The sequence below is a fragment of the Helianthus annuus genome, chromosome 12 (genome assembly GCF_002127325.2).
Source record: "Helianthus annuus cultivar XRQ/B chromosome 12, HanXRQr2.0-SUNRISE, whole genome shotgun sequence".
Taxonomy (NCBI): Eukaryota; Viridiplantae; Streptophyta; class Magnoliopsida; order Asterales; family Asteraceae; genus Helianthus; species Helianthus annuus.
Genome location: NC_035444.2, coordinates 137,484,960 through 137,497,811, shown reverse-complemented (window position 1 = coordinate 137,497,811; position 12,852 = coordinate 137,484,960). Strand labels below are relative to the sequence as shown.

The 12,852-nt window shown below is 44.2% G+C and overlaps 1 protein-coding gene across 1 annotated transcript; it reads right to left on the bottom strand.

Annotated features, from left to right (window-relative positions):
* Window positions 1-11,628: 11,628 nt before the first annotated feature.
* Window positions 11,629-12,603, bottom strand: LOC110893363 (leucine-rich repeat extensin-like protein 3). Its single transcript, XM_022140473.1, has one exon. The coding sequence runs from the start codon at window positions 12,601-12,603 to the stop codon at window positions 11,629-11,631; it is 975 nt and encodes a 324-aa protein (XP_021996165.1).
* Between the last annotated feature and the right edge of the window lie 249 nt (window positions 12,604-12,852).

The window sequence follows — 12,852 nt, the reverse complement described above, 5'->3', positions numbered from 1 at the left end:
TACGGTCATTACGAGTTTCTGGTCATGCCATTCGGGCTTACGAACGCGCCTGCAGTCTTCATGGATCCTATGAACAGGGTGTGCAAACCTTATCTTGACAAGTTCGTCATTGTCTTCATTGATGACATTCTGATCTACTCCAAGAATCAGGAGGAGCACGAGCAGCATTTGCGTCTTATTTTGGAACTTCTTCGAAAGGAGCAATTGTACGCAAAGTTTTCAAAATGCGACTTCTGGCTTCGTGAAGTCCATTTCTTAGGCCATGTGGTGAACAAGGATGGGATTCATGTCGATCCATCCAAGGTTGATTCGATCAGAAACTGGCCAGCACCGCGTACACCGACAGAAATACGCCAATTCTTGGGTTTGGCGGGTTACTACAGGCGATTTATTAAAGACTTCTCCAAGATCGCGCAACCACTTACTATGTTAACACAGAAAGGTGTCGTTTACAGATGGGGTAATACGCAAGAGACAGCTTTTCAGTACTTAAAGGATAGGCTTTGCAGCGCACCTATCCTCTCATTGCCAGAGGGCACAGATGACTTCGTGGTTTATTGTGACGCATCGATACAGGGGCTTGGTTGCGTATTGATGCAGCGGGATAAAGTTATTGCATACGCCTCTCGGCAACTCAAGGTTCATGAACGGAATTATACGACGCACGATTTAGAGCTGGGAGCTGTTGTTTTCGCGCTTAAGATATGGCGACACTACCTGTACGGTACCAGGTGCACGATTTACACCGATCACAGGAGTCTCGAGCATATTCTTAAGCAAAAGGATTTGAATATGCGTCAACGGAGATGGGTTGAACTTCTGAACGACTACGAATGCGCCATCAAGTATCATCCAGGCAAGGCCAATGTAGTGGCTGATGCCCTCAGTCGGAAAGACGCTCTACCTAAGCGCGTGCGAGCGCTACAGCTTACTATTCAGTCCAGTCTTCCTGCACAGATACGAGCTGCTCAGTTAGAAGCACTGAAACCCGAGAACGTTAAAGCTGAAGCCTTACGCGGCTCAAGGCAACGCATGGAACAAAAGGAAGACGGCGCCTACTATGTAACGGGGCGTATTTGGGTCCCACTTTATGGCGGTTTACGCGAACTTGTAATGGATGAAGCTCACAAGTCTCGCTATTCGGTACATCCAGGGTCGGATAAAATGTACCACGACATCAGCACTACTTATTGGTGGCCTAGTATGAAGGCTCACATCGCTACGTACGTTGGAAAATGCTTAACCTGTGCGAGAGTCAAGGTTGAATATCAGAAACCAGCTGGTCTACTTCAGCAGCCCAAGATACCGCAGTGGAAATGGGAAGAAATTTCCATGGATTTCGTTACGGGTTTACCTAGATCCCAGCGTGGGAATGACACTATTTGGGTAATCGTTGATCGACTCACAAAGTCTGCTCACTTCTTGGCTATCAAAGAAACGGATAAGTTTTCTACCCTAGCAGACGTCTATCTTAAAGAAGTTGTTTCGAGGCACGGAGTGCCCACCTCTATTATTTCGGATCGCGATGCACGATTCACGTCAGAGCTTTGGCAAGCGATGCACAAATCCTTCGGCTCACGATTAGACATGAGCACAGCATATCATCCTCAGACGGATGGGCAGTCTGAGCGAACTATTCAAACTCTAGAAGACATGCTTCGAGCGTGTGTTATCGATTTCGGCAACGGCTGGGAAAAGCACCTCCCTTTGGTGGAGTTCTCGTACAATAACAGTTACCATACCAGCATTCAAGCCGCTCCATTCGAGGCATTGTACGGACGTAAATGCCGGTCACCTCTCTGTTGGGCAGAGGTGGGGGATAGTCAGATTACGGGTCCAGATATTGTAGTGGACGCCACAGAAAAGATTGCACAGATACGACAACGCATGGCGGCAGCACGCGACCGTCAGAAAGCCTACGCGGACAAGCGTAGAAAGCCATTGGAATTTGAGGTCGGGGACCGGGTTTTATTGAAAGTTTCACCCTGGAAGGGTGTGGTTCGATTTGGTAAACGAGGCAAACTGAATCCGCGGTACGTCGGACCATTCGAAATCTTAGAAAAGATTGGCAAAGTAGCCTACAGATTAAAACTACCAGCTGAACTCGGTGCAGTTCACAATGTATTTCACGTGTCGAATCTGAAGAAGTGCCTGTCAGATGAGACCCTTATAGTTCCTTTTAAGGAACTCACTATCGATGAGCGGTTGCAGTTCGTCGAGGAACCAGTTGAAATCACGGACCGGGATGTTAAGGTCCTCAAACACAAGAGAATCCCTCTTGTTCGAGTTCGTTGGAACTCCCAGCGTGGCCCAGAGTATACCTGGGAACGCGAAGATCAAATGAAAGAAAAGTACCCCCAATTGTTCGAAACCAATGCATCCACTACTGAGACTGAAGCTACCACTGCGGAATTTCGGGACGAAATTCCAAATCAACGGGGGGATGATGTGACACCCCAGGAAAACCAGTGAACAATACAGCTTACCTAGCTTCCTCAGTAAACGCATGCCAAATTTCGGGACGAAATTTCTTTCAAGTTGGGGATAATGTGACAACTCGAATTTCCACGATTTCTAGCTTCGTGTTTATTACACGTAATTGTGTTGATTGTTTGTTTACACGACTAGTTGCTTCGCAGCGGAACACGTTTGTATTATGTTTAATAGTGTTATGAATGATGTGTTTTATTTGTGTACAACATACGTGCCTTTGTGGATATATAATTGTGTATTGCTAGTGTATGTCATGTGCGTAGTATACTTATTAGTAAACATGGAGCTCTAGCCGAAAATATCCCTTGCCAAACATCCTTACCCACGAAAACACCATGTTGGTGAAAACACCTTATGTGTTTTCGTCCAACATATGACCAACGAAAACCAAATGGGCTTTGGCCCAGTAGCAATTAAATATAAGGTCTTGTTTTATTTAGTATACGAATTCGGTAACCAGAAACCCTAATCACCACTCATTCTCTCTCGTTCATCTTGTGAAACCCTACGGCAGTCTTGATCAACCGAGTCTGATACATCGACGGAAGTACCACTTTCCCGCTTAGGTTTGTAATCGATTACTTATCTGTTTGGAATCACTTGCTTATTGATATCATGAATAATCGGGTAGCACATAATGATTATGAATGTATGATTTGTATTGATCCGTATGATAAGAGTGTTTAGGATCTAATGTAAAAATCTGTGTGTGATGAATGCTGTTTATGTGAATTGGATACTGATAACTTTGGTTACAATTCGTTGATTCGGTAATAACTGGATGATATGACAATTGAGTATTTTCTATGAGTTGCTCGGACTGAATGATGATGTGATAAATTCTGGAACTTTTGGTGTAACCGATTAGATGATCATTTGGAATCTGTGTTACGTAACTGATGTTGTTGATGTTTGAAACTAACGAAAACAGGAACTATCGAAATCAGAAAGGTTAGACGAAAACACAAGTGTTTTCGTCACACCTGATGTTTAACGAAAACCAGTATATTCGGCCCATTAGTGTTTTCGCCCAGAATGTTTTCGGCCCAATGTTGTTTTCGGCCCACTTGTGATTTCGCCCAAAACTGATTTCGGCCCAAGCTTTTGGTTTTCGGCCCTTAGTGATTTCGATTGGAATTATGTAACTGTGAATCTTGTGTGTCAAATTTGTTACTTGGTTAGCTCTGTTAATTGTAACTCGGTTAGTTAATAAGTCATGTTAAATTGATTAACATAGTTAAGTTAACCCCATTAACCAAGTTGTATGTGTTAACCCTGTTAAGTATGTAACCCAGTTAAATGTGATAATTTTGTTAAGTATGTTAACTTAGTTATATATGCTGATCTTGTTAAACCTGATAACCTTGTTGAGTGTGATATTGTATAACCATAATAGACTTGACCAAGAACCCCGTCATGGGATGCATAAAGTATGTACATGAAATAAATGCTATTTGTTACATGACGATGAATACTTAAACACACTTGTGACGTAAATGACATGTGAAGTATTTCGAACACGAACTGATTGTATACATATGCGCGTACTATAGGTCGTGATTGATTAACTGTGAGCGTGTGTATTTCTTTAGCATACCGAGCAAACCAAGGTGAGTTCACACTCTTACCAAGGCATGGGATTCCCTGGGGTGTTGGGAATGGGATTGAAAGGTTGATTAGATACTCTATTGACACTATGACTAGACTACCACTTTACTATCCTCGGTTGTGAAGGATACCTATAGTTACGAGTAGTCTAGTGGTTATACAACGTGGAACACCACCACCAGTAACGTGGAACACCACCACCAGTAACGTGGAACACCACCACCAGTAACGTGGAACACTACCACCAGTAACGTGGAACACCACCACCAGTAACGTGGAACACCACCACCAGTAACGTGGAACACCACCACCAGTAACGTGGAACACCACCACCAATAGAACATACAAACGGCCCAGTAGAGCCACCTGTTACAAACGAACTTACTATTACGCATTTACTTTCTGTGAACTCGCTCAACTAGTTTGTTGATCATTCTGTTACATGCCTTGCAGATCGTTAGGTACTTGGAGCTTGCACACGGAGGAGCTGGTCGTTGTGGGGCTTGGATCTTGATCATCTTGATAAACACTTTTGATATTTGATACTTATTTGCTATGGGTTTGACAATAATACGCTTCCGCTAAACAATGACAACTTACTTATGTTTTGGAAACGCCTTTCATATGGAATTGGTTTGGTTTATATTGCATTTACTTTTACTTTATACAATGTTCTGTATGATTGGTGGCTTGATCCTGGTCAGTCACGCTCCCAAGCGGTGATACTCCGCAGGTGGATTTTGGGGGTGTGACAAAATTGAACTGCAAATTGTATTAGTTTGTAATAGTATGGTTGAGTTTTGCAGGTTTCTGATCCTGTTGCTACGAATAGCCAGGAGACACATCAGAACCAGAGGAGAGCTTAAACAGAGAAAGCCAGGAGTTGATTTCAATGGTGATAACGACTTCCAGACAGAGATCCTAGCATTATGATAGGGGGAGTCTGATGAAAGTTAGAGCCAGAGAATGATCCAGGCATGTGATTCCAGGAAGGAATTCCTGAAGAAAAACTATTCCAGGCTGAGTTCCTGAAGAAGGCCGAACAAGATTGAAGATTTGTGATTGTTTGAAGACTTTCACTGAAGATTCCGTCAACATTCAAGGGGGAGTCTGTTGGTGCAGTTGTCTGTCGACTACATCTTCGTTCGTGTCTTAGAATGATAGAATGACAAAGAGAAAGAAGCCCGAAGACTGATCAAGACTGAAGAACTGAAGACAGCATGGTGTGACTCGATAGTCGACTCCATCAACATCTGAGGGGGAGTCTGTTGGTGCACTACATCTGCTGATTCCGTCTTGTATCGAGTCATTGTCTTAGAACGTTAGATCTGGGCTCGAAATACGAGAAATAGTGAAATGTATAGGTTTTAGAAGTTGGGCTGCTTTTAGAGTCATATTAGATAGTTGGATCGCTTTAGTGGTCATTTATTGGGCTGGACCGCTCATTAGGTTAAAGAGGTGAACCGCTCGAGTGGTATCAAGCTTGGACCGCTCGAACAGCAAATCTTATGGACCGCTTATGAGACATCTTATATGGGCCGCTTATTGGGCCTGTCCAATAAGCGGTCCCAGACCTCTATAAATACCCTAAAGGCGATCTTAGTTAGAACATTGTGTAGAAATCGTGTCGAAGTTCTGCCGGTGCGAGATTAGAGCTGTAAACGTTTGAAATCAGTAAAACAAGTAGTTAAAGTGATTTGCCTGCTGTTTCTACCTTAGTTTCTTGTTATTCCGCACCTGAAACCAAGGAGAAAGCCTCTGAACGACTCGTTCGGGTCATCACACGATCCTACAATACCTTCTTACACCTTAAGATGATCTTGGAATGGATGGAAGTGAGTTGAAGGTGGTGGTGGTGTGGGGTACTATGTCCGACCGAGAGGAGGGAGCAAGGGGAGGAGATGCTGGTGTGTGTAGTGTGTGTGAGAATGAGGACTTCATATCTTCTTATAACCATCTAATGCTATTATCCAATGGGTCTTGTGTCCATTAAGTACAATACAAATCCTTCACAAAATCATGGGAGATTTAGTGTGATCAAGGGTGGGCCACACCCTTGATGCCATGAATCAAGAGGGGGGGTATTAGTTGGGTTTTAATGATAAGTTAAGTGATTAAGTTAGATTTCAAGTATAGTGTTTAGTGTTCAAGTGTATTATGTGTTATATAGTGTGTTAGAGTGTTCGGGGATCATAACTAGCTCATAAACATTAAAACAATGCTTCTACTATAATTTTGGTGTTTCGGGTAATGTCCGGTTGTTCGGTTAGATACCAGTTCGTTAAAGTGTCAAACTATTCCGTTTAGTGATCTTTAAGTACCCTTTTGTGACACTTTTAATTCCCGACACTTTGAAAAGCATTCAGGACCATTTTGCCATATTTTTGCATGTAATTAGCTTGTTAAAATGCTGAATTTTGCTGAAATGTGCTGAATTCAGCACTTTAAGTGGGTTTTAGGCACTTTCCGGCACTTAAACTATCACCTAGTGAGGCAGTTTTGTGATCCTTACTTTCCTACACACTATACTAGTGTGAAATTTAGTCTCTGGCCCATACAGGGTCTCAAAACACTGTTTGTCTATGTACTGAACATCGTCAGCATTTTTCTTAGTTATCCGCTAACTGTGCTAGCTATGCTTTATGAATCATTTATGTCACTAAAGTTTGTATGTAAAGATGATGTGACAGTATGTAATGTGATGCACATGTAAATATGATACAGTAATCAGAAAGCAGTCATTTGTAATTCAGCACAGTCATTAAGCACTAATCATGGTTAATTAAATTGTACGGATACCTAGATTTTTGACGGTTCTCACATTCTCCCCCTGTTAAGAAAATTTTGTCCTGAAATTTTAGTTCTGCTACTAGCTGCAGGGGTCTTGGGGAACTAATGTGGGTATTTCTCTTTCATGCGATCCTCACGCTCCCAAGTAAACTCGGGGCTGTGACGCGCGTTCCAACGAACCTTGACGAGTTTGACATTACTCTTACGCGTCTTGTTAACCTTCCAATCAGTAACCTCATCAGGTTCTTCAGTAAAGTGGAGTGTGTCGTCAATGTGAACTTCATCGGCAGGAATGACAACTGTTTCTTGAGTTGGACTCTTCTTCAGATTAGATACATGAAATGTATCATGAACGCCATTTAGTTCTGCGGGTATATCCAACTTGTAAGCTACAAGACCAATCCTTTCTAGGATTTTGAACGGTCCAATGTATCGCAGGTTCAACTTCCTACGCTTCCCAAAGCGTGCTACACCCTTCCAGGGTGAAACCTTTAATAAAACCATATCTCCTACTTTAAACTCCAAAGGTTTCCTCCTTTGGTCCGCATAGCTCTTTTGTCGATCACGAGCTGCCTTGATGTGCTCTCGGATCTGAATAATCTTATCAGACGTCTCTTGAACCAATTCGGGGCCAATAAGCTGTCTATCACCCACGTGTGCCCAGCATACCGGTGATCGACACTTGCGTCCATAGAGGGCTTCAAATGATGCAGCTTGAATGCTTGCATGGTAACTGTTGTTATATGAGAATTCAACCAAAGGTAGATGGGTGTCCCAACTGCCACCCAAATCCATTACGCAAGCTCGCAACATGTCTTCTAGCGTCTGAATCGTTCGTTCGCTCTGGTCTTCTGTTTGTGGGTGAAAAGCAGTACTCAGATTTAACTGAGAACCAAAGGCTTCTTGGAAGGATTGCCAAATCCTTGATACAAACCTTCCGTCTCTATCAGAAATAATCGAGAGAGGCACTCCATGACGTGCAACAATCTCTCTGAGGTATAGCTCGGCAAGCTTGCTAGTGTTATCTTTTTCCTTGATTGGCAAAAAGTGTGCAGATTTCGTCAGATGGTCTACGATTACCCAAATCGTATCATGACCTCTGGGTGTCATTGGTAACTTCATTATAAAATCCATTGAAATCTGCTCCCATTTCCACATGGGTATTTCAGGTTGTTGCAGGAGGCCTGAAGGCTTTTGATATTCGGCCTTTACCTTGGCACAAGTCAAACAGTTGCCAACAACGTTGCAACATCGCCTTTCAATCTCGGCCACCAGTAGAAATCCTTTAAATCTTGGTACATCTTATCCGATCCTGGATGGATCGAGTACCGTGACTTGTGAGCTTCATCGAAAATTACTTACCCAAATTCTTCCCATGAAACACAATGTTCCTTCCTCATTGGGTACTAACTGTTTCTCCATCTCACGGAGATATTCGTTCACAAGGTTCTCCTTCTTGAGAGCTTCTCTCTACGCAGCATGAATGCGCAATGAGAGGTCCGTTTGAATGATTATTTCCAAAGCCCTAACCCTTATGGGCTTGATCCTTTCTTTCCGACTCAAGGCGTCTGCTACGACATTCGCCTTCCCTGGGTGATACTTAATCTCACAATCATAATCGTTCAACAGCTCCACCCATCGGCGCTGTCTCATATTAAGCTCTTTCTGATCGAATATATGTTGCAAAACTCTTGTGATCAGTAAAGATCGTACAGCGGATACCATATAAATAATGTCGCCAGATCTTTAATGCAAACACCACTGCGCGCCTAATTCCAAATCATGCGTGGTGTAATTTTTCTCATGAACCTTTAATTGGCGCGAAGCATAGGCTATAACCTTCTGTCGCTGCATCAGCACGCAGCCTAAGCCTTGACACGAGGCATCGCAATATACTACGAAATCATCAGTGCCTTCGGGTAGGGATAGGATCGGTGCATCGTAAAGCTTGTTCTTCAACAACTGAAAAGCTTCTTCTTGCTTATCTCCCCATTCATACTTCTTGTCCTTTTGAGTGAGGGAGGTCAATGGTTGAGCGATTTTTGAAAAATCCTCAATGAATCTGCGATAATACCCTGCCAAACCTAGGAACTGACGGATCTCGGTTGGCGTCTTCGGAGTCTCCCAATTCTTGATCGCCTCGATCTTTGTGGGATCCACATGAATTCCATCTTTGTTAACCACAGGACCAAGGAACTGAACTTCGCGCAACCAGAACTCGCACTTCGAGAACTTTGCATTCAATTTCTCTTCCTTGAGCAGCTCTAAGATAGCTCTTAGATGTTGCTCATGTTCTTCCTTCGTTTTTGAATAAATCAAAATATCGTCGATAAACACAATTACAAATTTATTGAGATATGGCTTGCAGACTCTATTCATCAAATCCATAAACACTGCTGGCGCGTTTGTCAAACCAAACGGCATAACCAGGAACTCGTAGTGTCCATATCGAGTTCTGAAGGCAGTCTTCGGAATACTCTCCTCTTGAATTCTCAACTGGTGATAACCTGATCGAAGATCGATCTTGGAGTAAAAAATGGAACCTTGTAGTTGGTCGAACAGGTCATCAATCCTTGGCAAAGGATACCGATTCTTAATGGTCAACTTGTTTAACTCTCGGTTGTCGATACACATGCGGAAACTACCGTCCTTCTTCTTAACAAACAACACTGGAGCTCCCCAAGGAGAGAAGCTTGGTCTAATAAATCCCATGTTCAATAGCTCCTAAAGTTATGTCGACAACTCTTGCGTTTCTGAAGGTGCAAGTCGATAGGGTGCCTTAGCTATAGGCGCGGCGCCTGGAACTAAGTCAATGTGGAATTCGACTTGTCGCTGTGGCGGCAATCCTGGCAAGTCTTCGGGGAAGACTTCAGGATATTCCCTAACAACTGGGATATTTTCCAACTTCGGCTCAACGGCTTCTTTGTCCACAATATGTGCCAAGAAGGCAACACATCCTTTCTGCAAACACTTTCGAGCTTTCAAGCAACTGATGATCCTTAGGGGCGTATCGTGCTTCTCCCCATGCACTACAATTGTCTCCCCATTCGCCATCGGGATGCGAATGATCTTCTCGTGACATACGATTTCTGCTCGGTTGCTGGACAACCGATCCATTCCAACTACCACGTCAAAGCTTCCCAACTCGACGGGCAGAAGATCAAGTGAAAACTCGTGCTCTCCCAGTTCTATCACGCAACCTCTAATGACTTCATTCGCTTCTACTAGCTTTCCATTGGCTAGTTCTATCGAGTATAGAATATCTAGCTTACTAGCTACTAACCCAAGCATATTCCTAAATTCTAGGGATACAAAACTATAATTGGCACCAGTATCAAACAGTACAGATGCAAAGCGTTGGTTGATAGGGAATGTACCAGTAACTACGTTCGGATCCTGGCGAGCTTCCCTAACTCCGATGTTGAAAACCCTTCCTTGAGCTTGATTGAGCTTTGGGCATTCTCTCTTGAAATGCCCCACGTCTCCACAGTTAAAGCAACCTGGTCCCCGACCATTTCCATTCCCATTACCCTGATTGTTGTTTACTCCATGGTTTCCACTACCAGCTTGATTCCCAAAATTACCACGATTACCATTACCGTTATTTCCTCCTTGATTGAGGTTTCCATACCCATTACCACCACGATTATTGTTTCCATTGCCATAACCTCTCTGACCATTGTTACCACGACCAGCACCAGCCCAACATGTTTCCTTTGAATGGCCAACCTTCCCACAAGACTCACATCTTCCAGCTCGGCATCGTCCATTGTGATGCAGCTGACACGTATCGCATTTGGGCAAAGTGCCCATATACCCTTTTCCTTTGTTTTCAGCACCAGTTTTGACCTCAGCTGGTGGGTTTGTCTCTTTCTTCTTGTTCGCACTGCTGGTACCTTTCTTAAAATTTGAGAACTTCCGTTTGTTCTCACCTAATGACTCAACGTGAGTCTCCTTCTTCTTCTGGTCAGAGATCGAAAACTTGTTTAACTTGATTGCTTCTTCAGTTAGCGCCACACTTAGATCAATAGCCTCGGTGATTGTGGCAGGCTTCGACGTTGTCACCATACTCATGATTTAGGGTGCCAATCCCCAAATAAAGCGCTCGATGGGCTTGAATTCCGGATCAACCATGTATGGCACAACGCGAGACAAGTCGTGAAATCTCTGCACATATTCAGCAATTTTCGGACCGTCCATCTTGAGGTTCCAGAATTCAGTTTCCAATTTGTTGGATTTCGGCCCTTGAGCAGTACTTCTTTCGCATGAGTTCCTTCATTTCATCCCATGTCATGGCGTAAGCAGCCTCTTCTCCCAAGGTCTGGACTTGGAGATTCCACCAGGATAACGCTCCGTCTAGAAAGAGTCCCGAGATGTAGGTGACTTGGTGTTCCGGCGCACATTTGCTCATTCTCAACACAGAGTCAGTCTTCTCCGTCCATCTGACAAAAGCTACAACACCCCCGGTGCCGTCGAAATTCAGAGGCTTACAGTCTAAAAACTGCTTTTAGGTACAGCCTGTACAAGTAACATCATTCACAGCAAGCATTAGCGAACACACATGGAATATCCAAATGTAACGTAATGTGTCTTTAGGGTCACATCACCCTTGTCCAAATTGTCTATCAAACTACAACAGTCAAAAGTCAAAAAGTGGTCTTCAAAAAGGCTGTTCAATCTGGGCTCAATAGCTACACTCTCATCAAAAGTATGCTACCCGCATAAAACCAAAAACTGCTAAGCTGATGGTGGAGGAGGAGGAGGTGGAGGAACGAACAATAAACTGCGCACGTGCGCTAACTCCTCCTCAAGAGCATGAATGGTACGCAGCAGGTAACTAATCTGCTGCTCCATAGTAAGAAAACGAACGTCAAAATCTGGGTATGGCAGAAGAGGAGCCGGTGGAGTCACAAACGGTGACTGACAAGGACAAGGCGGAGGACGCGGAATCCTCTCTAACTCCATGACTCTACGGCACAACAACTCCTGCTGGAGCTGCAACAACAAAAGCAGATCATCCCTCGTGTAACCAGTGTAATGTGAAGCATGGTATGGATCAGAAACAAGCATCATGTTGGGCGGAAACCAAATAAGTGGCTCGCCCGATGGTGCAGAAGCAAAAGGAGCAGTATGTGAAAACTGTGGCATGAAGGGAATAGCTGCTGACACAGGAGGAATATGACTGGGCTGCTGACTCGATGGACCTTCCCCTGGACGGGGTGGAGGGATATCCTGTAAGAATGTGATCGGCAAGTCTGTACGGTGTGTGTCTGACACATGTGGATGAATCGGGGCGATATCAACGGGTGCATGGGTAGGTGCAGGTGGGGGAGTAACATGCCTAACAAAAGGAGGCAATTCATCATCGTCCTCGATCCACCCATTGCGGGTGAATGCATATCTGGGGTCAATCTGGGCTGCAAAAGGAGCATGATCAACAGGTGCAGGGATCGGGTCAGGTAAAGGTGGTGCAATAACTGGAATGTCAACGGGTTCATGCTCAGGAAAAGGATCGTGAGCAGGTATAGGCTCGGGTGCAATCATAGGCTCAGGGTCAGCTGGTGCTAACTCAGGATCAGCGGGTATCGGCTCGAGATCAGCGGGTATATCAAAAAGCTGATCGTCGGGGACGAAATCAACCTCATGCTCGGGATCAATGTCAGGGTCAAACTCATCATCAAACTCGAAATCCTGAACAGGTGCAGCAGACATAGCTGTGTCAGAATCAGAATCGGTGGGATAACGCTACAATCCCAGTGCGTGCAAAGTAGTAGATGACACAGACTCAAATGAATCAGGACCAGAATGGTCAGATGAAATCTCAATGACCGGAATCTCAATAAGCGGAACAACAATGACATCGTCGACTGGAGCTCCATCACCCTGGGCCTCCTCAGGGGGACCCTCAATAAAAAGATCGATATCCTCGTCAGACATGGCATCAAGAGGCAGATCCTCGAG

Coding starts and splice junctions, on each gene's coding strand:
- LOC110893363 (XM_022140473.1), bottom strand. CDS start 12,603: ATGTCTGCTGCACCTGTTCAGGATTTCGAGTTTGATGATGAGTTTGAC.